At 43.1% G+C, this 27,227-nt stretch overlaps 1 protein-coding gene across 1 annotated transcript in view; it reads left to right on the top strand.

Annotated features, from left to right (window-relative positions):
• GRIN2B (glutamate ionotropic receptor NMDA type subunit 2B) overlaps nt 1–21,886 on the top strand; it is a 410,201-nt gene extending 388,315 nt beyond the window's left edge. Inside the window, exons 10-13 of the mRNA XM_036251618.1 lie at nt 11,001–11,161; nt 13,085–13,272; nt 15,975–16,213; nt 18,519–21,886. Coding sequence (XP_036107511.1) covers nt 11,001–11,161; nt 13,085–13,272; nt 15,975–16,213; nt 18,519–20,360 — 2,430 coding nt within the window. The 3' untranslated portion in view covers nt 20,361–21,886. The remainder of the gene's footprint in view (nt 1–11,000; nt 11,162–13,084; nt 13,273–15,974; nt 16,214–18,518) is intronic.
• Nucleotides 21,887–27,227: the final 5,341 nt, after the last annotated feature.

The following is a 27,227-nucleotide window of genomic DNA, read 5'->3' as shown; positions in this document are numbered from 1 at the left end:
CAGGATGGCTCCTCTCTGTGCACCAACTATGTTCCATGTACATGTATGAACATTCTTTCCAACTTCGGCTAAGACACGGTGCTTGGGTCCCTCTGCATCTTCACTCGTGCCGTCCCACTTGCCCTGAGTGCCCTGCCCACACCTCTGCTTGTGTAATCTCCCCCAGTCTCTGGCTCTGCAGCCTCTCTGCAGCCTCCCCCTAGCTGTCCTTGCACGAGGATCTCTACTCCCTCCAGACTCCCATCGCCTTCACTTTCCTTACTTCCCTTTGGAACTTGGCGTACTCATTTAGTCCTAGGATTTGTCTGTTCTACATATGTTGGTTGAGCATCTGTTCTATATGCAAAGAACTCTGTGATATGTTTTACAGTTAAGTGTGAGGATTCTGCATTTGCATCCTTGTTCTGCTAGTTTCTGGCTGAATGGCCTTATTCAAATTGCATACCTCTCTGCATCAGTTTCATTGTCTGTTAAATGGAGGTAATAATACCTACTTCATAGGGTTAATGGGAAGATTAATGAGTTACTTAATGCATAATACATTAACACAGACGTGTCAGCTGCTGCTGTCATCATCTTATCATTGTTATTTCCAACTGAACTGTAACTTAGGGGCTATATCTGTTGCCTCTTTTCATTTTAGATATTCATTTCAGAGCTCAGTGACTTATGCATGGATTATACCCATTAAATGTATGTTGATGATGATATTTTATGGTCAGACATAAGACTTTGCAAAACACCTAAGAATTCAGGGTACAGGTTATGTCAAAGTAAAGTTAATAGAGGAATAAACCCACTTGCTCTACTAGCTCAGGGACTAGCTCAGAGCTCGGTTAGCTAGCACAAACTGTAATGCCATTAGCTGGTTTGGGGAAATATTTATTAAGGCCTATATATCCAAATTTTGTAAAATACAAAAGAAAGCATTGCTTTACTATGAGGAAAACTGGTACTGAATTAAATTCCAGGAAATCTGAAGAATTGAAATTTTATTTTCTATAAGCTCTTGTTTGGGCCACAGGGGAAGAGTGACAGGGCAGGAGGAAGCTGCACTCCCTCTGTCACCTCCTCCCCTCAGAGCCTCCCCAGCTCCACCTGAGTTCAGAGAGGTGAGGGCCTCCTTCTCCAGCAGCACAGCACTCAGAGTTGTGAAGACACACCTACTAGGCTTTTCACATCCAAGTGCAGGTTTCTGCACATGCAAACCTAGGTGTGTTGGCCACTGTCGACAACCATAGCACTAGCATTAATAATGAGAGAAAAAAGAGCAGGAATTAATAAATATTGAGTGCTTACTATATGGTAACTCACTTTCTGGTGGTAGCAAAATGGCATCAAGTTCTCCAGGGCCCAGGAAGGAAACTGATCTAATTTGGGCAATTTTATTTTATACCTGTGTCTTCTAACTATATTCTGTCATGTTATCGTTATCACAATTCAGTCACCTACTCTGAATGAATGTGAACAGTATTCTCGCCAGTGAATAATGTATAATGAAATGTAAAAATAATTATTTCCCTCCCGCCTCCATCCCCAATTATAACTTTCATGAAAGTGAGTCTGACTTTCTAATCCATTACTGTATCCACAGCCAAGTTGTCCATGGGTAGGGTCCTGGGTGCTTACCCTGGGCCTGAGGTTTTGAAATGGAGGATTTGTAATGAAATGCTATACCTTATTTCTCCTCTTAGAGCATTGTTGAAATTCTGTTTCGAAGTCACTCAGTAAGTGGTGGAGTTCTGATCTGAGCTTAGATCTCTTATGTTGACTTACTGTTTTATCATTAAATTGCCCTTCCAGTGTAAGCACAGACTACCTCCTTTCAGCCATCTGTTCCGAGCATTTACGGCCGTGGAACAGTGAAGAAGATCCTGCCTTCAAAAAGCCGCTCCTGTGTCCCAGTCTGACCTTCTTCTTCCCTCTTTGGGCAAACAGAGGACCACGATGGGAGAGGGGAGGCCACTTCTTCTAGCCGCCGCCTCCTGTCTTCAGACATTGCTCAGGGTCTGAAGTCACACCCACACATGTTCTACTGCATCCTAGTTAGGTTATAGGACATGGTTATGGGGAGACTGAGTAGCAGACAGAATCCTAAGATAATAGTTGCTGTACTTTAGAGTTCATGAGAAAATTGAGGAGTGCTAAAGAGAGAAGAGATTCAAAACATGATGCACTTTGGGGTAGGGTGGGGGCATACGACCCAGTACTCCCACTTCTGGGTGCTAGCTTAAAGACATGAAAATTTATGTTCCCACCAAACCTGATATATGAATGTTATAGCTTCTGTACACCCCAAACTGAAAATAACCTAAATGTCCTTCCATGGGTAAATGGATACAAGCTGATACATTCCTATAATGGGATTCTACGTGGCAATAGAAAGGAATAACCTACAGATACAAGCAGAGCTGGATGCACCTCAAAGGCTTTATAAGCCCATCTCAAAAGGTCACATAGTGTATGATTCCGTTTATATGGCATGCTGGAAAAGACAAAACTGTGGGGCTAGAGAACAGGCCAGAGGTCAGAGGTCAGGGAAAGGTGACTTTAAAGGAGTAGCTCAAGAGAGTTTAGGGAGTGATGGCGTTTTTCTGTGTCCTGACTGTGGTAGTGGTTACAAGATTCGATACATGGTTGAAATGCATAGACCTGCTGGGGGTTTCGTGTTTAATACACGCAGAGGTTCAGTTGGGGAAGATGCAAAATCCTGGAGGTGGATGGCAGGGCAGTGGTGGTTGCACAACAGTGTGACTGTACTTAATGCCACAGAGCTGTACACTTCAGAATATTTAAAATGCTACATTGTATGCTATGTTTATTTTATCACAATTTAAATGAATGAATCAATGAATGAGTATATATAGATAGAAAAACAAAATTCATAGAACTGTACATAAAAATAGTCAATAATTGAAAAGTACTATGAAAACAGAGGTGCAGATGGTAATGGCAGGGATAAGGGAGGGTGTTGGGTTGGTAAGAGTGGTCCCTTCAGGATTCTGATGTTCTGACACCCTCATAACTGTTAGAATAGGCCAGAAGCATCCCTTGCATCCTAAGCCCTCCCACTTTGTCTCTTGGGTGCTTCAGAGAATTGAGTGGCATTTGGGCATTGATTCTTTTTGTGATTCAAATGTAAAATCAGGAGGAATGGAATGAATATTGATGTGTTGGATTGTCAAGCTTTGAAGACAAAAGCCCCCAGATTCCATGTCTCATGCGGATGGACCCTGCAAACAGGACGTACAGTATCCATCTCTACAAGGTCACAGTGCTGCTTTGTCCTAATCTGCATGTACTGCTCGGACTCCGGCGGAACGAGAAAAGCCGTTTTTCAGAGGAACCAAGTACCACGAAGGCATTCGCTTGCCCTCTTCCTTGTAGTGGTGCTGCTTCCATTTGCTTGCTGTCTCACGAGATCTGCCTCTGATTGACGTCAGGACCTGGTGGTCACTACAAGAGCCTGGATGCCATCAACAGGAGGGTTTTTGTTCTGTTTTCAGAACCTGCTCTTTCTCCAGCCTCTTTCTAACACAAAAACCCAGTCTTGACAGGGCCTTAATTCTTCTGTTGCTTCTGATAATGATGATGATGATATTAATAGTAATAGCTAATATAGTGTGCTTTTCGTGTGCCAAGTACTGTGTTAACACTTTGCCCAGATTAACTGGTTGAATACTATGAACCTTATTGGGGAGGCACTACTATGAGCCCCATTGTGCAAATGTGGAGACCGGGGCACCAAGAAGCTAAATGAATTGCTTCAGGTCACACCGATGTCAAGCCGCAGGGCTGGAATTCGATCTCAGGATGCTGGGCTCCTGAGGCCCTGCTGTTTCTTATCCCTTCCAGCATGAACGCTAAACTCCTTAGTGGTCCAGGCCCTGCCTCTCTCTTCAGCCTCATTAGGCTCTTGCAATGACAAGCTCTCGTGGCCTGTGCTCATGCCCAGGCTCTCTCGCTGTTCTGTCTGCACAGACTGCTGTCTCCATCTGGAAATCTCTTCGCTCTTCTCTAAGTGGAACACTCTTCTCTCAACTCTTAGCCCCATGCTACAGCCTCTGTGACCCTGTTCAGGATGGTGCTGCATGTCCTGTGCACCCACTGCCGAATGGGCACGCTGCTCCACAGCACCCATCACATTGCTCATTGAGCCCTGGCCACACCACGCTTGTCCCCTCATTGGGCCTCTGTGCTTGCTGTTCCCTGGGCCCGGTACACATTCCCCTGACCTTTGCGTGTCTAGTTCCTTCTCATTGTTCAGGTTTCTGTACAGATGTCACCTTCTCAGAGAGGCCTTTTCAGGACAGCGAGTCTAAACTTGTTCTCCTACCTATCACTCACTATTCTATATAATAGCTGTTTCTGTTTCTTCACAGCACTTCATTTTCACTATTTGAAATTATCTGTGTTCCAGTTATCTATTGCTGCACAGTGAACTACTTCAACTTAGTGGCTTAAAGCAAGAATCATTTCATTGTACTTTACAATTTTGTGGGTCAGATATTTGGACAAAACTTGGCTGAGTGATTCTTCGGCTTCATGTGGCATCTATTGAGGTCACTCAGTGTTCAGCTGGTGGCCGAGCTGGGCTGCAAGATCCAAGAGGGCTTCACTCTAAGGGCTGGAAGGGCCGCAAGGCTGGGCTCAGCTGGGCCTCTAGACAGAAGCACCTACATGTGGAACTCCAGCATGGTAGCCGTGGGGTTGTTGGACTTCTTGGAGGGTGAATTGCTTCCCTCTGAGCAAGATTCCAAAAGGCCCAGGTGGAAACTGCAAAGCTTCTTCATATGACCTAGCCTCAGAAGTCCCAGCATGTTACTTCTGCACATTCTATTGGTCAAACAAGTCTCCAAGGCCAGGTCAGAATCAAGGGGAGGGGACATAGACCTCACCTCTTGATGAGAGAAGTGGCAAAAAAATCCTGGGTGATTTTAGGCCACTAAAATTAAAAAAACGAAAAAACAGGCTTATCTGACCCCCTTCTTTACAATGTAGATTTTTTGAAGGCAGGATCTTATTTTTCTGTAACACTGCATTCTCCACATCCAGAAAAGTATCTACACATGATAGATGCCAATAGATACTTGCTGAATGTCTGTATGAATGAAAGAATAAACGAATGGGCAAATGAATCAAGGCAAAACTAAAGGAATAAAGCATTTTAATGAATGTTTGGATCTCTGGAACTCTGGTATGGAAACTTCTTAAAAAATATTCTAATTTTTTTTTTATATGTGTCCTCAGTTCCTTATACAGTCATCTACACTAATAGATGCTTAGTAAATATTTGCCAAATGAATTAATGCATTTTAATTATTATAGTTAAAGGAGATAATATGACTTATTCCCAGCACATACACAAGTATTGAATTAATAATGCTTTATACATAGAAAAATCAGTTTATATGTGCATGTAATGAATAAAACAAAATGGTCCAATCCCCACTTCCTCGACTTCTTCCCCTCTCCTTTTCTCTATGTAACAGGCTGTATAAGAGGCTCTCTAGGGAGAAGGCAGCAGCCATAACAGCCCAGAGCCCTCCAGTCTGGTCATCTTTGGGTGGGGGGCAGGGACCTTTATTCCTGGCACCTTTTTTCTTGCATGACTGCCAAGACTAATTCACTTTTAGGTCATTAAGGGGAGGATTGAGATGATGAACCAAACAGCTCATAGGGCTGGCTTCTGACTCCCTCTGCTCTCTAAGGGGAGCAAGTAGGATTACAGTTCTCTTTGCTTTCTGGCATCATTTTGCCCTTGTGCAAGTGTGTGCTTACAGTAAGTGCAGCAAGCCATGCGTTGCCTCCAGGGGGCAGTGGGAGTTGCATTTGGTACACCATCCCTCCCAGCAAGCAGGAGTAGAACTCATGGGCTAGCATTCCAGCCTGCAGTGGAAAGGCTCATCTTCTGGGGTCGAGTCCTCCCACTTCACCACATGGCCTCAAATAACTTACTTGGCTTCTTCAGGGCTTCTGTTCCCTCCCCTGCGAAATGGCACTGATCCCTAAGGTGCCTGCCTTTTTGTGTTTTCATCCCCCTATCTAAATCTGTATTTTCATGTTTTTGTTTTTGTTTTTTATTTCTTTTATTGATTTAGACAGAGAAGAAGAAAGAGGTAGAGCAATAGAGATAGAAATATCAATGAGAGAGAATATGGATTGGCCACCTACTGCATGCCCCCAGTGGGGATTTGGCCCACAACCTGGGCATGTGCCCTGACCAGGAATCAAACTGGCAACCTCTTGGTGCATGGGTTGACGCTCAACCACTGAGCCACACTGGCCAGGCTAAATCTGTGTTTTTTATCATCCTAATCTGGGTAACTCTAGAAGAAGATTCCAAGTTTAAGGAAGCCCTGTTTTGGCCACAGGTGACTAATAAGAAGTACTATATATGAGCGTCAGTTTTATGTTCCACATATAAGTGAAATAATATGGATCTTAGCTTTTTCTGACTGACTTGTTTCACTTAGCATAATATTCTCAAGGTCCATCCATGTTGTCACAAATGGCAGTATTTCATATTTCTTATGACTGTGTGGTATTCCATTGTATAGTATACCACATCTTTATCCAATCCTCTATCAAAGGACATTTGTGTTGTTTCCATGTCTTGGCCACTGTGAATAATGCTGCTGTGAACATAAGGGTGTATACATCTTTGCAAATAAATGTTTTCAAATTTTTCAGGTAGATATCCAGAAGAAGGGTTGCTGGGTCATATGGTAACTCTATTCTTAATTTTTTGAGGAGACTTCATACCCTTTTCCATAGTGGCTGCACCAGTTTACATTCCCATGAGAGAATGAGGGTTCGTTTTTCTCCACAGCCTCTCCAGCATCTATTGTTACTTGTCTTGTTGATAACAGCCATTCTAACAGGTATGAGGTGGTATCTCATTGTAATTTTAACTTGCATTTCCCTAATAGCTAGTGAAGTTGAGCATCTTTTCATATGTCAGTGGGTCAGAGGTAAGGAAGTGGGGAGGTAGTAAAGGGTAAAGAGAACTAGATAGTAGTGAAGAGTAAAAGGGACTAGATATATGGTGACAGCAGATGATTTGACTTTGGGTGGTAGGCACGCAATGTAATATACAGATCATGTATCATAGCGATGCGCACTTGAATCCTATATAATCCTATAACCAATGTCACCCCAATAAACTTAATAAAATAAAACATATTATATTAAAGAAATACTGTATAAAACTTCCTACTTTAAAGTTAGACTTAGCTTTTTAATCCAGTGCTGATCTCCTTGGTATATTGGGTTTTAAATATTTTTAAAAAAATTGTTTCTTGGGGTCCTCCTTTGAAGGCTCCTGGGTCTTGACAGTACTAAATTTTTATCCTTCCCCAGACCCCAGAGAGCACTGATTGCCTCTCTGGTTAAAGAACTATCGTATGACACCTCATGGCTTAGGATGTGTCATTACAGGGCATGTATTGGAAGCATCAGGTATTTAGAAGATTATTTTAAAAACCCGTGTTTTATTTAAACCTCACCAATCTGGGACAAGAATTTCAAAGGAAAAGGCAAACTCACTTCTGCTTCTGCTTTGTATCATTCTGGGGTGATGCGCTCTCTCCCTGTTGGTCCCCAGCCTGGCCTAATTTAAGGAACAAATTGAAGAACGAGAGTTTTCAATCTTAGGAAACATTGCCTAACATAAGACTATTTTAAATATTAGAACCTCATCCTTATAAAAAGCAGTTAGTAATGTTGAGACTTCACCATTGCTAGATATTGTGTGAAGTGGTTTCCCATACATTATCTTACTAGTCATGAAAAGTAATACTTCCAGGAAAATGGGGCTTCATGACTATAAGTAGCTTGCCCATGTTCACACAGAGACAGAGCTGGAATTCAAGTCCAATCGTCTGCCTCCAAGACCAGTGGTTTCCCCAGGTCTGCACCTGCTCATTCCTCCAGGGCTCGCTGGCTGCTCTGATTGTTTCCTTAGGGAAGGGGCTTTAACTGTAAGAGTCTTGCTATGTTTTTATTTAATTCCTTTAGTTTTTTAATTGCTGTAATTTATTTTCAAATATTTTCTCCCAGTCACTGGCATTTTCTAAGCCTGTGTTTCTCAAAAACAAGGTCTTAATTTGATGAAGTCCAGTTTATCTTTTGTGCGTGTGTATGTGCATTGTGTTTTTGGTATTGTATTTAAGAAATTGTTGTCTAACTCAAGATTTCAAAGATTTTTTCTTCTAAAATGTTATACTTTTAGGAATTATATTTAGATTACAATCCACTTTGAGTTAATTTCTGTATACCTTTTGAAGAGTGGAATCAAGTTCCTTTTTTTTTGCATATGGGTATCTCATTGTTCTGATACCATTTGTTGAAGTCTGTCCTGTCTCCACTGAATTACCTTTGTAGCATACATGTGTTGGTCAGTTGATGAGCGCACTATTTTGTAACAATGACCTCTTTACTCTTTCTATTCTAATGGCACACTGTCATGTACTGTAACAAGTCGTGAAGTCAGGTAATATAAGTCCTTCAACTTTGTTCTTCTTTTTCAAAGTTTTCTTGTCTATTTGAGGTCCTTTATCATTTCTTTAGCTTTTTTAGTTATTCAGGCATATGGTTATAAAACAGCATCTAGAAATCTAAACATAACTTAAAATTCAAAGGTATTAAAGAGTAGTACGGAAACTTTCCATAATCTAGCTTCACCGGGAAGTGAGGCACTCTGGGTACCAGATTCCATTTGGTTAATCAGAAGTTGTTCCCTACATGGATTACCAATTTTCAAAAAACTATAATATAATAATTTATACCAGAATTTATTGGACATGGTTTCAACTTTCATTGATATTTCAGAAGATACTTTGGGCCCTAGAGTATCTTAGTCTCTGTGAGCATTGGTTGTCATTGTCCTGGCAAAGTGGAGAATTACTGATTAAAGGGACTTTCTTTGGTTACATTGCTGCCTGCCATGGTAGCTATTCTACTTCTGACTTGGAGGATACCTTTTTTCAAACATCTGAAGTGCTATAATTGACAGTGATGTACATAGCATTTTGGTATCTGTCTCTTCCAATAAAGCATATCCCTGTTCTCTCTAAATTTGCTATCTGCTGGACACAGCGAGGAATACTATTAATTAAGCCAATTGATCCCTGATCATGTTAGCCATCACTGCCACTATATGACAGTAAGCAAACCACTTGTCCTCTTTGGGCCTCAGTTACTTCATTTGTAAAATGAAAGGATTGGACTAGTTAACCTTGAGTGGCTCCTCCAGCTCCAGAAATTATTTGACTCTTTTGTAGTGACTTTTCTAAATAATTAAACAAAAACGCCTGATGGCAGAAAGCACTGTGGTAAGTCAGACTGGGAGCTTCTTAAGTCAGTGATCTTTGATGCACTTCAGATTGCCTCATACCACTGCATAATTCTCCTTTAGACTATGGCCAACTCTGAACAATTAAGATGGCATTTATGGTTCCCGGTACTATGACATGTTTTGGTCCACGAACCCCCATATTCTGAGAAGCTGTTCAACTTCTTAGATCAAAGGAAGGAGAAAGAATGGCTCTAAGCCCAGGCTACTCCAAAGGCTCAGAGTACTCCTGAGTTGGTTTCAAAAGTATCTCCAAAGTATATGGAATAGTACTGAAACCAAGAAGACTTTAAAAAATATCTACATTGTTTCCTATGCCAAGGTATAACAGAGCTACGCTGGTCATATTCTATCAGTTCATTGCTATACTAATAGAATGAGAAGCTTGGAGATCATTAAATTTACTAGGGAATATAGAATATAGATATGAATAAAATAGTGAAAGGTACACTTATTGAGCCTATTTATTGAGTACTTACTCTATGCAAGGTGGTGTGTGAAGAATTTCTTATATATTCTATCATTTAATCCTCCCAACCATCTCGAAGACTTGACTTTATTGTCTCCTTCTTATAACTGAGGAAATAATGTACAGAGAGTTCATGTTACTTGCATAAGGTCACACAGTAGTAAGTGGCAGAGTTGGTCATCAGTCTATATCTGTCTCAGTCATGGAGCTTAAATTCTTAATGACTAAATCAGAAACTAGCTCTCATAGGTTAGCCAGCTCATTTAGAGAGTAATGGAATTTGTAGTATGGACTACAGTGATCTAAATCAAGAATACCAAGTACTGATTGGTCACTCACTTTGGGGTAGACTTAATGGAAGGAAGAACTCATGAAGTTTTCCTGAGAAATTGCTTTGAGTTACATTTTGAGACGAAGAACATGAATTGGCCTAGAAAGAAAGGTGAGTTCGTGCTGAGGGGACCAACTATAAAGATACAAATAAACAAATGATGTGTTCAGGGAGCAACATACAGACTTAGTCATTGCAGGGCAAGTGCCAGAAATAAAGTTGATGTCATAGGGTGAAAATCCAAGAGACTTCACTTGATTGTGGTAGGCACTAGAGAGCCGCTCTGAGTTCTTAAGCAGGAACTTAATTAAAACTGTATTTGATTTTAAAATTTATCCTACAACTTATGTAAGATAAATATGAGCTTTAAATGCATCAGGAAAGGTCAAGAGGACATTTTGTAGTAAAACATATTTGATACCCAACAAATTATTTTTAGAAGTATCACGTAGCTGGTCTCATCAAGGCCCTGTGGCCTTAATAGTGCAGTGACAATATATTTAGGCCCCTAAATAAGAGGCCTGGAGGCAGATTTTACACAATGTTCAGAAATAAAGGTGACTGGTGTACCACAGCACGTGGCCGTCATCACTGGCATTGTGCAGTGTGCACCAAAGGAGCACACAGGGGTTATCGATTCAAGTCAGGCAAATAGAAAGCTCTTAATAGTGTGTATTAAATTGCAATGAACTGAAGTCCACTTTAAGATAGCAACTGTTGCTCCTGGGTGAGAGCTAGTGTATTTGGTGAACTATAATTGGGTCTGTTCCATTCCAAATCCACTAACTTAATATCTCTTCACATTTTCTGAAGCATTTTACTTCTCTCCCTTTCTCTTTCTCCAGTTCCAGAGACCTAATGACTTCTCACCCCCTTTTCGCTTTGGGACTGTGCCCAACGGCAGCACCGAGAGGAATATTCGCAATAACTATGCAGAGATGCATGCCTACATGGGAAAGTTCAACCAGAGGGGTGTGGATGACGCATTGCTCTCCCTGAAAACAGGGTAAGAACTGCTTCCAAGCTCAGAGTCTGTGATATGTTTCTCACATTTTTTAAATGTACATTGAATCAAATATACTATGTTGGGGTGCCATACAAAGTTACAAGAAGACTTCACTTGCTCTTCATGGACTCCCAAGTTAAATGTGACAGTATAATTCAGGCCAGTGCACAAAGATTCCTATGCAATTATTTACTTCTTTATATTTTCTTTTACAGATTATATTCTACTTGAATTAATACAACCATGAAACAGGAATTAAATAGATGTAAAAGAAGAAGCGGAGAGTCAGTGATAAGGTTCATGTGTTACACATGAAATAAAGAGCTGTGGGTCAGAGGCGAAAATGGGGATTCTAGTATCTCACAGACAAGGGAGAAATAAAAGAAGAAAAGGCTAACAATTTTTAGATAGCAAACAATAAGAATATGTTGACTGATCTCCTATTCTGGCTTTTTTTGTTATTGGTTGATCCAGCTCTATACTCTGGGAAGTATTTGTTCATTAAAAGGAGTTCATGAACTGCAAATATGTTGACTTGCATAATCCCAGCCTCATTGATCTCTTGATTCATTTGGCCTCCAGAAATAACAGCTGTCAAATAAGACAGACAGTTGAGCATTATAGATGTTGGGGTTTGGGGGTCCTATAGCTGATGTCCTATATTGTATGGTAACTGGCAGTACTCGGACCTCCTCGGGGCTTCAGTTCTGGAAGGGCCACCCGGATGTGTGGTCACCTAAATACTGTTATTTAAGTATTTTGGTATGTTATAATACAACTCTATCTATGGGGTAGGACTAGGTTGGGTAGTGTGGCCCATGATATACCCACAGTTATCAGTCATATCAGAGCTTTGGTTTTTGGTATGCCACCTTTCCACAGGGTCCTCATGGACCTTTTGAAATATGTTGTGTGTTTTATCATACCAGAAAGGACTTGTTTTTTTGTTTTTTGTTTTTTGAGGGGGAAATAAAGCTACATTACTAACACAAGTAAAAGGGAAAATGCATACTTTTCTTGAAGACCTCTCTGTTACTCATATGGTTATGTCTGAATTTCTTCCTCTACCTTTAATGTGCTTAAATGTTGGTTTTAAATATTGATTTATACCTTTCCACTCTTACCCCTGGTCTGCTCACTTCCCTACCTATTTCCTTCTTGCAAAGCACAATGTACAGGGGTGGGCAAAGTAGGTTCACAGTTGTGAGTACTCGAAACCCAGGGTTTCTTCTTGTATTATTCATCTATTATTGTATTATTTACCATACAAATAACTGTATACCAACTTCTGCCCACCCCTGTATACAATGAGGTCCTTATGTAAGTGTAGGGATTTGAGAGATCTGCATTCTCATATTCATCTCACACATTTGCTCTTAACACAAGCCTGTGCTGCCACCACCCCAACGACTCCTTTTTCCCTGGGCAGCAAAGCAGAATACTGAAACCTTTCTGACCATGAAAATAGCATTGCACTTCTATCGAAACACATGCACCCACACTTCTCCCCACTCTGGCCTGTAATGAACTGGAAAATGAAAAATGTTATATAAATCTAGCCCGTGCTATTTGTTGTTATCATTGTGATGGTTACTTTTCATTATTTCTGTTATTATTTTTATTGATTCCTTTTTACTTCCTCTCCCTTTCAGACACAGATTATGAGTTGGCTTCAGGCCCAACTTACATTCTCATCATTCCCAGTAGGAGGGAAAGAACTCCTCCTTTCGACTCGAAATCTCATAAAGAACAGCCTGGGATTTAGGCTTTAGATTCTGGCTGAGATCCAACTTGAGCCTTTCTTTGAACCAATTCTTCCCACAGTTTTCTGGAACCCTATTGTTTCCTATTAATGGCCCCATAGGTAGCTCTGTACTAAAATTCCTCCACTGAATTTGATTTGTTTGCTTCTTTCTTGCACAGGAAGCTCGATGCCTTCATCTATGATGCAGCAGTGCTAAACTACATGGCTGGCAGAGACGAGGGCTGCAAGCTGGTGACCATCGGCAGTGGGAAGGTCTTTGCTTCCACTGGTTACGGCATTGCCATCCAGAAGGATTCTGGGTGGAAGCGCCAGGTGGACCTTGCCATCCTGCAACTCTTTGGAGATGGTGAGTTAAAAAAGGAAAAGTGCTTTCTTGGCCGCTTCTGATGGCCAGTCCAAAACATCAGCCCTCCTTCCTTCTCCATTCTGCTAATCCCTGCATTTCTGGCATTTCTAGAAAAGCATGTCACAGTATACTATGAGATTTGGAGGGCTGTTTTAGTTTTCTAAGGCTGCCATCACAAAGTACCACAGACTGAGAGGCTTAAGCATCCTATAGTTCTGGAGGCCAGAAGTCCAAGATTGAAGTGTTCAATGATTTCTTCAGAGAGCTGCTAGGGAGAATATGTTCAATGCTTGTTCCCTGGGTTATGGGAGGTTGCTGGCAATCTTTAGCTTTCTGTGGCTGCAACTGCATTATTGCATCTCTGCCTTCAAGTTCAGGTGGCTTCTCCCTATGTGCATGCTTTTCTTTTATATGTATGAGTCTGATTTCCCCCCTTTTAAGGGCACCAATTACATTAGATTAGGAACCCACTCTATTGCAGAATTACCTTATCTTAACTCATTACATCTGCAATGACTCTATTTCCAAGTAAAGTTCACATTCCAAGGTACTGGGGGTTAAGACTTCAACATGTGAATTTAGAGAACACAATTTAACCCATGAATTGTGTGAAAGATGGGACAGAAGATTAAAGTAGTTGATCAAGAAAGTATGTTTCAGAATTGCAGGCTATGATCAAAGTTCCAGGGAATAAGAGAGGCTGATATTAGATGTTCTAAACAATCATCTTACATGTGGCCAAAGTAGATGGAACTTTGGAAAGGTCTCTGCTTTTTTTTTTTTTTTTTAATCCTCACCAGAGGATATTTTTCCATTTATCTTCAGATAGAGTGGGAGGGAGGGAGAAAGAGAGAGAGAAACATTGATGTGAGAGAGACACTCAGATTGGTTGCTTCCTACATGACCCTGACTAGGGCTAAGGACCAAACAGCAACCAAGGCCCTTGACTGGACTTGAACCTGAGACTCTATGGACTGTGAGCCAATGCTCTAACCACTGAAAAAATCAGCCAGGGTAGATTTCTGCTTTTTAAATGCCCAGAGAAAGAGCAGAGAAATCAACGTGTGGCCATCTACTCGCTCTTCCCTCTCTTATCTTGCTCGAAAAGCTGGAAGAGGTAGGTAGCAGACACCATCAGGTATTCCCCAGTGCCATTCTGGCAGCAGCCTGAGCAGCCAACTTGCATTGAGAAAATCTCATCGCCCATTTCATTATAGCATGTCTTCTGCATCCCTTTTCACTTTACTGTCCAAATTACCTCCTCCTCCTTTTAGCTTCACAGAAGCTAATCCAGTTATTGTTGAGCAACTTGACTCTACTTGGTCTCACAGGCCATCAGCCAGGCGGTTCTCTAAATCACATTTGCACAGGCATTGCTATTAGGGGTGAGATAAGAGGCAGAAGACCACAGCTGGGTTTTCAGACTCCAGGTAATGTTGTTTGCTCCACTAGTTAGGAAAATTATAGTTTGATCAAAGAAATGAATAAGAAGTGTTTTGATAAATGTTGGAAAGAGGAGAGTCAATAGCTGTGGTGCTAACCTGACATTTTGGTGTAAGAGGTTCTGTGATTTGAGTATAGCTGTCACTTAGCAGCAGTAGTGGAGCTTTGCCTCTGAGGAACAGCAGCAAAGAGATGATTTGAAAAAGTGACCAATGCTCTAGTTAGATTATGCAAAGTTCAAATTTTTAACCAAACCAGAACTATTGGAACAGGCAATTTCCTTTATGAGATTTTCAGAATTTTGCTCGTCTAGAATTAGATGGCATTCCAGGGCACATGGTTTCTTTCGTTTTTTTTGCCTAGATGTTCTACCTTTCTAAATCCTAGCATCTAGTGAAGTGGATAGAGGTGATTAAAACCTGACATGAATTGAGTTCATCAAAGCTTCCTTAAGCAATGTTAAAAGGAGGCAGGTCTGAATTTGGTGGTTTCATTTTATTCACACTTACTCCCTTTGCTCTTAATGTTTATATTGTCCTCTGAAACAGAAGACCAGTCTGAGCCTCCCTAGGGAATCAGCCAGTCTCTCTGCTGATCTCGGTCTCTCCTGTCACCCAGTCGGCTTTGCACATTTGTTTAAGAGCAATTTTCTGAATCACTTGTTTGATGATGTTATTCCTCACTGTCTAAAAAACAAAGTGTGCCAAGGCTTGGTCTGATACTCAAGCCCTCAACCATCCTGCATCGATCTTTTTTATTCAGCTTCCTTTGCCTACTCGTACTCTATTTAAACTGTTTCCCTAAACAAGCCTTGTTTCCCCACCTTCCTCCCATTGATCCTGCTTTTCTGCCTCCTGGGGTGCCTTTCATACAATATACATTAAAATTCACCATGCCCACCTCCAAGTCTTACCTCCCTCATGAACACCTACTGGCCACCTACCCACAGAAATACTCTCACTAATCTGAACTCTTGTTACCTACATATAGCTTATGATATTGACTATTCATACACTAACTTACACTAGATAGATAATGGAGAGCAGAGTTAATGTCTGATATCTTTGTATTATCTGCAGTACCATCATTAAGTTTTCAACAAGTATTCAATGAATACTTGTTGAATACATTGAAGAATATATATATATATTAATATATATGGTATTAGTAAAATTACTGTTAACTTTTTCTATTAATTTTCTTCTTTATGTCTCCCTGTCTCTTTCTCTCTTCACTTATTCTTTCTGCCCCGTTTCCAGGGGAGATGGAGGAGCTGGAAGCTCTCTGGCTCACTGGAATTTGCCACAATGAGAAGAATGAGGTCATGAGCAGCCAGCTGGACATTGATAACATGGCAGGAGTCTTCTACATGTTGGGGGCAGCCATGGCTCTCAGCCTTATCACCTTCATCTGTGAACACCTTTTCTATTGGCAGTTCCGGCACTGCTTTATGGGTGTCTGTTCCGGCAAGCCTGGCATGGTCTTCTCCATCAGCAGAGTAAGTGGACTGATTTAGGTGCCCGGAGCCTGTAACAGACAGCTTAGTCTAGCACTGTGCAAAGCAGAGAGACCCAGGAGGACACTAACTCCAGCCTATGCTGCTAAAGCAAAAAACCGCCATCACGTATGTTTCCCCAGGGGGTTGCCTGATATAATTTCAAGTGGCTCAAAAAACAGGTGATGCTACTCCCCTCCCCCCACCACACTTCAAGAAACAGCTTTCTGTGTGAAGTGTGGGCATTTTTTTCTCAATAAGAACTGACAGATCTATCAAAATAAAAAATTTGGCTTTTTACCAAATGCTTTTCATCCCCATTTAGTTAATTCTGTATAACCTTTAATAATCATTAGTTCTTTTAAAAATTATATTTCTATTTAGATAGAGAAATGTAATAGGTCTCTCTTATTCGAATATACAAAGGTGTATTGTTGTACTGAGCTGTGGTGAATTAAAGAACTTAACCTTCAGAAGTAAGTCCTGACCCATAAGAGATTTACATTCCAGTAACTTCCTTAACTGGAGAAAAGTATAACTCTGAAGCTGTTCTTTATTTAGGCTTCCTCTAGGTTTCTAGTCCAAACTGAGGATTTATAACAGTTTTGAATATGAACAGAAGGCCACAGGGAAGAGTAAGAAAAAGAGGAGGAGGGATTCTTTTGATTTTATTAATAAAGTTATGGAACTCATTCATAAGAGCTGAACTCAAATGCCCTTTTAGAATAGAGACTGGATTTCAGATATGACCAACTTGGGCTCAAATAGAGTTATATAAAAAAAAATGGATTTCTCATTAAATTGCTCCATCTTTTGATCATTTTCCAGTAGTATTTTAGTGATAGAGAACCATTTTCTCTCAGCTGTTAGTTGATTCAGGCTATTCAGTAACATGGGAGCGGGAGGATGGAATTATGGTCCGTGAGTCATGTTTCCTTGTGTGGCCCTTCCCTAAGGTCTTAGATAGGGTGATGGCAGAAACACTGGGAGCTGCTAACCTAGAATAGAAATCCCATTGATAGCCCTTCTACATAATCAATGCCTCTGTCCAGGAAAAATGCTTGGCATTTTCTCCTGGCCACAATTAAGAAGGGTTAGAAAGGAGGCCTGAGGAAGAAAGGAGAGTAACCTTACCTTGAAGATCTATCTTGCCGTGTCCTCTGGGACAGTAAGGCTCACCTCATCTAAACCTTTCTTCTTTGCTATTTAGCTGCTATTCTCCTTCCTAACCTTCTCTCCTCTCATCCCTATCCTTTGGGACAACTTCCTTTTTAAAATGAATCCCCTTCTTTTAAAGACACAATTCAAACAACCTCCTCTTCAAATACCTTCCCTTGCCAGGGAGGAAAGTTCCAAATTTGTCCAACTTTCCAGGCAGGGAGCAAGATATTAGCAGGAGGTTGGCTTGACTTTTAGACTTGAACTCAACCCATTCCCTGTCCTAGGTGGTGTTCTTTAAGACTCTGTACACAGGGAGTTCTCAATCAATACTAATTTACTAAGATATTAATTATTTATGATAAGATTGAGTCAGAAAGTATAAGAAGAAAACTGGGAGCTAAAGAGAGAATAGATGAGAGAATTCGACAAGGAAATTACTTATTCCTATTTAGTACCAGATATCTGTCCCAATTCTTCCCTCCCGTGGTGTAGGGCACAGCAGGAGAAAAATCTGTTTTTGACCCTAGGGCTCCCTAATTCTCTCTGTGAATTTGCTTCATGCTTGGCCTAAGAAGAGAACTGCTCAGCTGTTATTTGGTGATCAAAATTCTAAAAGCTGCTCAAAATTTGTCAGAGCTGGAAAAGAGTGGCAATTGTGAGCTAGGAGCTCCCCTGTGCTTTGCCGCCAGCCAAGCCTGGTCAGCCCCGGAAGGGCAGGCTCGACATCTGCAGAGGATGGCAATTGATTTCCAGGACGCTGACAATATTTTTTTTTGCTATTGGCTGATACCACGGCATCATCTTTAAGATGCAAAAATCTGGGCGTAAAAAGGAAAATTAGTAAAAGTCAATGAGAGAGTCAAGACAAAGATGTCATGCCTCATGATTTTATTTTATTTTCTCAAGTTATGTGGTGTAGTCATGTGTCCTTTTTGAGCCACTACCTTAGCTCATGATATGAGACTTCTAAATGCAGGGGGATAAATCGCGCAAGCTTCTTGTCACACCTTTTTATGCGTATATAAGACTTTCGCGTTTTTCCTGACTTTTCTTACCATCAGGCAATGAGTAGTGGGGGCAGGGAGAATTCTTTATAGTCATTTTTTAGCCTCACTGGAGACCTAATCCGTCCCATCCTATTCTCCAGGGTATCTACAGCTGCATCCATGGAGTGGCCATCGAGGAGCGCCAATCCGTGATGAACTCCCCCACCGCGACCATGAACAACACCCACTCCAACATCCTGCGCCTGCTCCGCACCGCCAAGAACATGGCCAACCTGTCCGGCGTGAACGGCTCCCCGCAGAGCGCCCTGGACTTCATCCGCCGCGAGTCGTCGGTCTACGACATCTCGGAGCACCGCCGCAGCTTCACGCATTCCGACTGCAAGTCCTACAACAACCCTCCCTGCGAAGAGAACCTCTTCAGCGACTACATCAGCGAGGTGGAGAGAACTTTTGGGAACCTGCAGCTGAAGGACAGCAACGTGTACCAAGACCACTACCACCACCACCACCGGCCTCACAGCATTGGCAGCACCAGCTCCATCGACGGGCTCTACGACTGTGACAACCCCCCCTTCACCTCCCAGCCCAGGTCCATCAGCAAGAAGCCCCTGGACATCGGCCTCCCCTCCTCCAAGCACAGCCAGCTGAGTGACCTGTACGGCAAGTTCTCCTTCAAGAGTGACCGCTACGGGGGCCACGACGACTTGATCCGCTCGGACGTGTCCGACATCTCCACGCACACCGTCACCTACGGGAACATCGAGGGCAACGCGGCCAAGAGGCGCAAGCAGCAGTACAAGGACAGCCTGAAGAAGCGGCCGGCCTCGGCCAAGTCCCGGCGCGAGTTCGACGAGATCGAGCTGGCCTACCGGCGCCGGCCGCCCCGCTCGCCGGACCACAAGCGCTACTTCAGGGACAAGGAGGGGCTGCGGGACTTCTACCTGGACCAGTTCCGCACGAAGGAGAACTCGCCGCACTGGGAGCACGTGGACCTGACCGACATCTACAAGGAGCGCAGCGACTCGGTCAGCGGAGGAGGGCCCTGTACCAACAGGTCTCACCTCAAGCACGGGTCGGGGGACAAACACGGCGTGGTCGGCGGGGTGCCCGCACCTTGGGAGAAGAACCTGACCAACGTGGAGTGGGAGGACCGCTCCGGGGGCAACTTCTGCCGCAGCTGCCCCTCCAAGCTGCACAACTACTCCGCGTCGGTGGCAGGGCAGAACTCGGGCCGGCAGGCGTGCATCCGGTGCGAGGCGTGCAAGAAAGCGGGGAACCTGTACGACATCAGCGAGGACAACTCCCTGCAGGAGCTGGACCAGCCGGCTGCCCCGGTGGCGGTGACGTCCAACGCCGCCGCCACCAAGTACCCCCAGAGCCCGACCAACTCCAAAGCCCAGAAGAAGAACCGAAACAAGCTCCGCCGGCAGCACTCCTACGACACCTTCGTGGACCTGCAGAAGGAAGAAGCCGCCTTGGCCCCGCGCAGCGTGAGCCTGAAAGACAAGGGCCGGTTCGTGGATGGGAGTCCCTACGCCCACATGTTTGAGATGCCAGCTGGTGAGAGCACCTTTGCCAACAACAAGTCCTCAGTGCCCGCTGCCGGACACCACCACCACAACAACCCCGGCAGCGGCTACATGCTCAGCAAGTCGCTCTACCCTGACCGGGTCACGCAAAACCCTTTCATCCCCACTTTCGGGGATGACCAGTGCTTGCTCCATGGCAGCAAATCCTACTTCTTCAGGCAGCCCTCGGTGCCAGGGGCGCCGAAAGCCAGGCCGGACTTCCGCGCCCTTGTCACCAACAAGCCAGTGGTCTCGGCCCTCCATGGGGCTGTGCCAGGCCGTTTCTCGAAAGACATCTGTATAGGGAACCAGTCCAACCCCTGTGTGCCTAACAACAAAAACCCCAGGGCTTTCAATGGCTCCAGCAATGGTCATGTTTATGAGAAACTTTCTAGTATTGAGTCTGATGTCTGAGTGAGGGAAGAGAGAGGTGAAGGTTGGTATGGGAGGGTAGGGCTGTGGGTGTGCGGTGCGCATGTCACGGAGGGTGATGGGGGGTGAACTTGGTTCCCATTTGCTCCTTTCTTGTTGTTTTAATTTATTTATGGGATCCTGGAGTTCTGATTCCTTTGGAGGGCAACCCTAGTGACCAGCACCATCTCGCCTCCCTTTCCAGTTTGCTCCTCCGTCCCCCATCTGTCAGTCATTCCTGTTCCCGCGAGAGGATGCAGTGGGCTCGCTCAGCATGGGAGGCCAAAGTGGAGAAAGGAAGTGGCTGCTTGTGAGCTTCCTACTAGCGTGGAAGGACTCTGTCACCCACTTTGAGTGAAGCAAGGAGAAGCAAAAAGAGTCCATGAAAGCACAGGATAGCTCTTCCCAAACCCATCTTTATGTTTAAGTGAGGCAGCGGAAGCGTTCAGACAGGACCACTTAGCACACCTGCCTGCGAATGAAGAGAAGCTTTTACTAACTTCTTGTTGCTTTGATGGCATCTGTTTAGGGATCATGTGCCAAGGAGAGGGGGGGGGCGGGGCGGGGCAGGCCATGTGTGTTGGTATATAAGCCAAAAAAAGTGTGCTTCAGTTCCATGAGACTCATTAGTGGTAAACAAATGGTCACAGGTAGATGATGGAAAGTGCATCATAGCAATCTTCCATGGTGCCTTAGAGGCAAGAGAGGATGGATGTGTGTGCATGTGTGTCCACATACACTTGCACACGAGTAATCTATACACACATGTGGTCAAGGTTGCCTATAAATGTAGAGAAGACAACCTTGACTCATGTTTCTTTCAACATTCTTCAGCAGTGTGCTTGTTTTGGCTTATATACAAACAGAGATGGTCATATGTTACCTGAATTTTGGCTGTCTCACCCCTTTACCCTTCCTGAAGGATGAGAATGGAAGTTCTTGACAGAGAAGATTCTGTGGTCTAGACAAGAAGGTGGTGAACAAACCTACAAGAGCAAGGTACAAAGAAAGTTCTCCAGCTGCCAATATTTTCAACTGGTTCTGGCCAAGAACTTTCCAGGAAGGCTCAAGGGAAAATGAAGTAGCCATGATCCTTTTGCCTACACTAGAGAGCAAAAAATTCTAAAACTCTGTTGAGTTTTGGACCCTCAGCTGGTCAGGGTTTGGGGAGGAGCTAAGTAAGGCTTTGAAAAATAGGGGAGTCCTTTGTGGTAGGATAAGTGAGAGAGGGGGATGTTTTCAATGCTTTGATCCCTTCTTACTTAACCTGGAGCTAGGAAAGCAGGCTTGTTCCCTCAGAATCTATCACAGCTGATAGGGAACAGACAGGTAAGAGGAATTAGCTTGCTCATGAGTACAGCTCAGGAGGCATGGAGGGAAGGGAAGAGATTTGGAAGTGGGAGGGGAGGGGCACACCCCCACTACCCCATTGGGTTTGGTTCCCTGAGAATGTGACATTGAGCCCAGTGTGAACACTCTTGGTAGAAGCCTTCCTGCAGCACCTCCTTTTTCTCCCAGAGGGTACCATTCAAGAATAAAATATATACATATAGGAAAAAACTCCAGGAATGAGGGTACTGGCAGATGCGATGCCCCTTTCACTAAAAGTTGGAAACTTGAGAAGGGAAATGAATATCTGTCACTGCCAGTCCTGAAACTATGGGTCAGTTCCACTGTCCTGCCGCCCTCCCCTTACACAGGTGGCAGCCACAGAGCCCGGGTCTATTTGGAAGCTTTACTGCAGGACCTCCATGTTGCACACAGGACACATAAACCAGAAAGGTGCTCATCCTCCTCTGGAAGGAAGCTGCCATGTCTCTTCAAGTCACACCCTCTAGGGCTGCTCTTTGCCTTCTGTTTGCCCTGACTCACTACCCTTCCTCATTCCCCGCCCTCGACTGCTGTCCCCACCCTCCTCATTGATTTTTACCTCAATATCTTTCATTTTAAAGCCAACTGAAGGCCTTGTAAAGCTTTGTTTTCTTTCTAAAATGAACCTGGGGGCAAGGGGCTGAACCTCTCACGAATTTGGAGAGAGGAGCACGGAGTGCTTTACTTTAGATTCAAGGAAAGACTTTGAGAGAGAGGACAGAGGGTGTGAGGCGTCTCCAGGAGGAAGAAGGAGATGGGCCATATAAACATTGCTTCACCCTGACTCTCCGAGGTCAGGGGCTCCTCCCTTACTCTTCCTCTTACCTCACCCCTTTCAAATAAAAAAACCAAACCAACTAACCTAGCGAACAGCAATCTAGAACAAAGGGGGCTCTGTTGGTCTCCACTGGTGACAGAAATCAAGATGGTGTTTATTTCATATGTAAATATTTTGTTTTCTAATTAATTTTGTATAGATAAAGTGTTCTCTTGTGAGTATTCAGGGTGTTGGGCTGGAGGGAGTGGGGTGGGGATGGGAATGAAGGGGGAAAAGTGTTCTGTTATGGGTTTTAATTTTCCACTGGGGAGATTGTTTTGTATGGCTTTTGCTTCAGGGTGTCTGGAAAAAGGTGGAAGTGACTGGCGGCCACTGTGGTGAAACAGCAGGGAAAGTAATGTGTATCCATGCTTCCTCACCTCACCGCTCTTATTGGTCTATGAGAAGTGTTCATGCCCATCGGCCTGGACTTACTTAGCACAGGGTCCAAATGGCTCTAAGCAAACCCCAAGTCCAGCTCCTATCTTCTAGGTGGACTATAGATTACCCAGCATCCCATGCAAAGTCAAGCTGGTGGCACCCATTTTTCCCTATCAGCACCTAGGGTAGGAAAGATTCTCAAGAGGGTTTAAACCAGAATTGAGGTCAAGTTAACATGTCCCTCCTGGTGTGGCTGAGAGATTTCAGGAAGCTCAGTCCTAAGGAATATCCCAGCAGCTCCCTCTGATGTTTCAAACCACCTCAGTCACTCAGTCTTCTTCCTAGTACTGAGGCACCAACCCTGTTGCTGCCCCCTCCCTCCCTGCAGTACAGAGGAATCAGTACTGCAAGCACACCTGGAAAATCCCCACTTGGTCTACTTTTTGAAACGTGGTATCTGGTTACAGGGAGGTAGCACTGGATGTGTGTCTTACAAATTCACATAGTTTTCTGAAAAGATGACCAAATCTGCTCAAAACTCAGTGGCCACACCATTCTCTTAGCTTGCAAAAGTTGGTTTTAGAGGTAGAGGAACAGGTATGTAAGGGATGGTGCCAACAGTGACTATATGTGCCTGTCCTCATTTCTGCCATCAAGAAGGGGCTGTTTGCCTTAAGCCAGGTATACTTAACCTGACCTTGGGTTATCCAGGCAAATAGGATTTCTTTCACTGGACTGTTGGCTTTGTGAATGGCGGCCACCTCTCTCTCTCTTTACAGGATAAAATTTCCAAATCCATTTACCCGTGATATTACATTACATTTTTTTCCTATCTTCCATCACCAAAGCTGTCAGCTGAGTAATTTTATTTTCCTAAACCCCTTCTCTGGCCCCCGTTGGTCACCTCACTTCAACTGGATGTTTGAATTGGGACCAAATAAGATAATCATGGCCTGCTCAAGAAAGCATAAAGAAAGGACGGCTGAGCATTGTTAAGTTCTAGGTGTTACTTCATTCCAAAATAACAAACCAGGAAAATGCATGAGGATGAATTCAGCAGTAAGCCCCATCTGTTCCACAGATGGACAGAGACCCAATCTATTCAAAACTGTGAGATTCCACAGACACCCTCAAGAGCGACGGTTGTTCCAATTTTCTTTGGAGACATGCTTTCCATCTTTGTGTCCTCTATCATTTCTTTCTACTATGGAGGTGGGTTGGCGGGTGTGGTCCTATATCACTCCTTTCAGTGGGATGCTTAAATCTCTGCATTTCTACTGGCCTCAGATAATCTGACCCTTGAATTTGCCTGAGTCAGGAATGTGCACACCCTTCAGAGTGAAGCATGTATAGTGGATCTTGTAATTTCAAAATATGTCATTGTATATTCTCAGCCAGAATGCGGGAAACATCCTTGATGTGGATTCACCTGTGCTGGTCACCGTGTTGTGATTGGGGGAGAAAATCCCAAATGATTCCATTAAATGTTGGTGGTGTCAGTAGTGCCAAAACGCATGTGTAATGTGGTAAAATAGGAGTCATCTATAATTAAGTGAATATCACCTGCCCAGTCTCCCGTGGCCATCTAAAGTTGCCCAAGGGGGTAATTCTCTGCATGAGAGGAGAACTGTGTAGCCAAAACTGCAGTGTGCTGGTCACCTGCACATCTCATTTAAGAACTAGAGTTTCTTTGGGTTTTTTGTTTGGTTGGTTAGTTGGTTGGTTTAGTTAGTTGAAGATTTATGGACAGAATAACCAGAAGGTTTGGGCAGTAGCCTTTGGAAAAAGCTATTTCAGAACTCACGTTATTCTTTTAATCCCCATCTCTCTCTCTAAAAAAAAAATAACCCTGTCATTGCTTGACACCTTGTATGTGTCTGCTTGGTGTATTAGGAATGATTTAGATGTGTGCATAAGTAATGCAACTGCAGTGCTATTGATGAATGCATTAGGCGTTTCCAGGTATTGTGGCCATAAATTATGTGCTCTCTGAGCCCAAAGCCATATAAGAAATGTGTGTTCAGTAGACTGCCAAATACTGTGGTAGAGCGTTTTCTTTCTTCACTTGAGTGTCAGAGACTCCTTTCTCCCTAAGGAACTCTTTATGGATGAGAAGTGGCTAAGGGTGGACAGTGATGCTGGAATGAGTCTGGCCTTACAAATGGTATATGGTCCATGGTGTGATTTCAGAGATCCTCAGAAGACTGTCCCTTTTCATTCCCCATCCCTCACCAACTACTGGCTTCCCACACAGTTTTACTCCTTTAGCACTGAGCTGCTCATCTGTCATTTAAACGAACCCAGAAAGGGTGATATATTAAGCCATATTAGGGATTTATACACTGAAACACCTAGTGTACATTAGGTTTCTCATTTATTTTCCTGGGACTAAAGTAATGATACAGGAGAAGACAGAGAGAGCAAAGAACACTAAGAGTAAAAGAATTGAGAGTAAAGATAACAGGTCCTAGAATACAAAGACATTTAAACCATCTCTTCCTCCACCTGCTTTTAGGTAAAGTTCATGTGACATGGGAATAGGACTCCTAACTAGGAATTATTTTCCATAAGCAGTCACATGAATATGTAGTTTATGAATTTCTAAATTCTGTACCTTATAGGGTGGGTTAAGGACTATGACTTTTTCAATAGAAAAATGAAGACTGATGCTTTTCCTTCATTACAGGTTACTGAGTGGGCAGCTAGAAAAATCAATTGAATTAATGTTATGATAATAAAAAGTTACTGTAATTATCTGTTCTCTGCTCCAGTTCAATTATTCTTCCAATTTAGCCGAGTTGTTCTATATATTATACTTTCTTACCTCCATAGGGGGTACCCAATGATCCCAACACACACTCAACTAACTGTTAAGGAGCTGCTGGACTACCAGGTGCTACTTAACCAGTGGGCAATTATTTCTAGACCTACTAGGTATTTGAGACATCGCTAAAATGTAGATTTGTCATTCTGAGAACTTCTAATAGTGATCTAGATGGAGGATTCCATTCTAGTCTGGGGATTCCAGTGTTATATAACATCACATGATACCAGAATACATCCCACTTCCATCTCTTTCCAACCACAGCAGCTCAGTCGTGCACTATGTGTTCTATGACTTCAAGCATATAGACCTATCTGTTCTCATGATCATCCCTGCCCCCCAAAAAACCTCAAGTGAAAGCCAGTGCTATTTCCATGCATTGCAGAGTGACGTGTGGGGTTTCTAATTTACAATATTGAAGCAAGGAAAAAGAATTGTGCCCAAAGAGTGACGGGTTAGGATAGCAGCACTGGAATAAGTGGAGTAAGTTAGAAATTGCTCACACTTCTTTGCTAGTGTGGCCATTTATGTCCATCTCAGACTCATCACAGCGAGTTTCTGGTACCGCCCTGTGCTTTAACACATACTGGCTGGTATGAGTTGGAGGGAGAGGACTCCTAATGAGAAATGAAGGTGGAGAGCAGAGTGGATAAGTAGAATTTCCCATAGCCTTGAGACTGGTGGTAGAATCTGTGTTTTGGCAGAGGTAAAAGAAATGGAGCTCAGTCTAAGAGTTAGGGTACAATTAAAAGCACAACACTAAGCCCACTATAAAACTATTAAAGATTTGGCCTCCACACTTTAAATCTGAACTCTCTTCATTTGTAATTATTTTAGCATTGTAATTTAGGGGGTGGAGCTGATTCCAGTACTATGCAGGATAAAAAAATAGAAGTTCTCTAACATAGTTAAATATGTTAGTTCAATCAAACCAATGTCTATTGAGTACATACTGTGTCCCTGGGCTGGTGCTGTGAAGAATATAAGAGATTTTAAAATAGAGTATATTATATATCAATACAAAAGTATAAAATATTTAAATGTATGTAGTATGTAGTGTAAATAGGTGTGCATAAATTAGTATATTTATCCATGCAGGTTTAATTTTTTTCTGGTTTCAGGGTGTGCATCAAAGATATTATTCATTATATCATTTTTTAAAACACTGCAGATTCAGCTCTCCTCCTCATAGCCCGGATCTCTTCTTCTGGGAATTATTCCATCTCCCAGAAGTAAAACTCTGAAATTCCCTTTCCGGCCACCTTGTACTTTCTGTATCTTATGCGCCTTCTTTCAAGCTCCCTCTGTTGTTTTGGTCCACAAACCCCTCTGACTTCATGTGCTTCCCTCTTTGGTCTGACCCCATGTCCACCCATGTCAGCAGGACTCTTACTGTCAACCTCTTCTTCTTGCCTTCCATTTCCAAAGTCTTAAACTGATGCCGAACAGCACAAGTTTGACCCATTCAGTCTCACCT

This window comes from Molossus molossus, unplaced genomic scaffold (genome assembly GCF_014108415.1).
Source record: "Molossus molossus isolate mMolMol1 unplaced genomic scaffold, mMolMol1.p scaffold_m16_p_10, whole genome shotgun sequence".
Lineage (NCBI taxonomy): Eukaryota > Metazoa > Chordata > Mammalia > Chiroptera > Molossidae > Molossus > Molossus molossus.
Note: the sequence above shows the minus strand (reverse complement) of the source record. Positions and strands in the feature narration are given on the sequence as shown.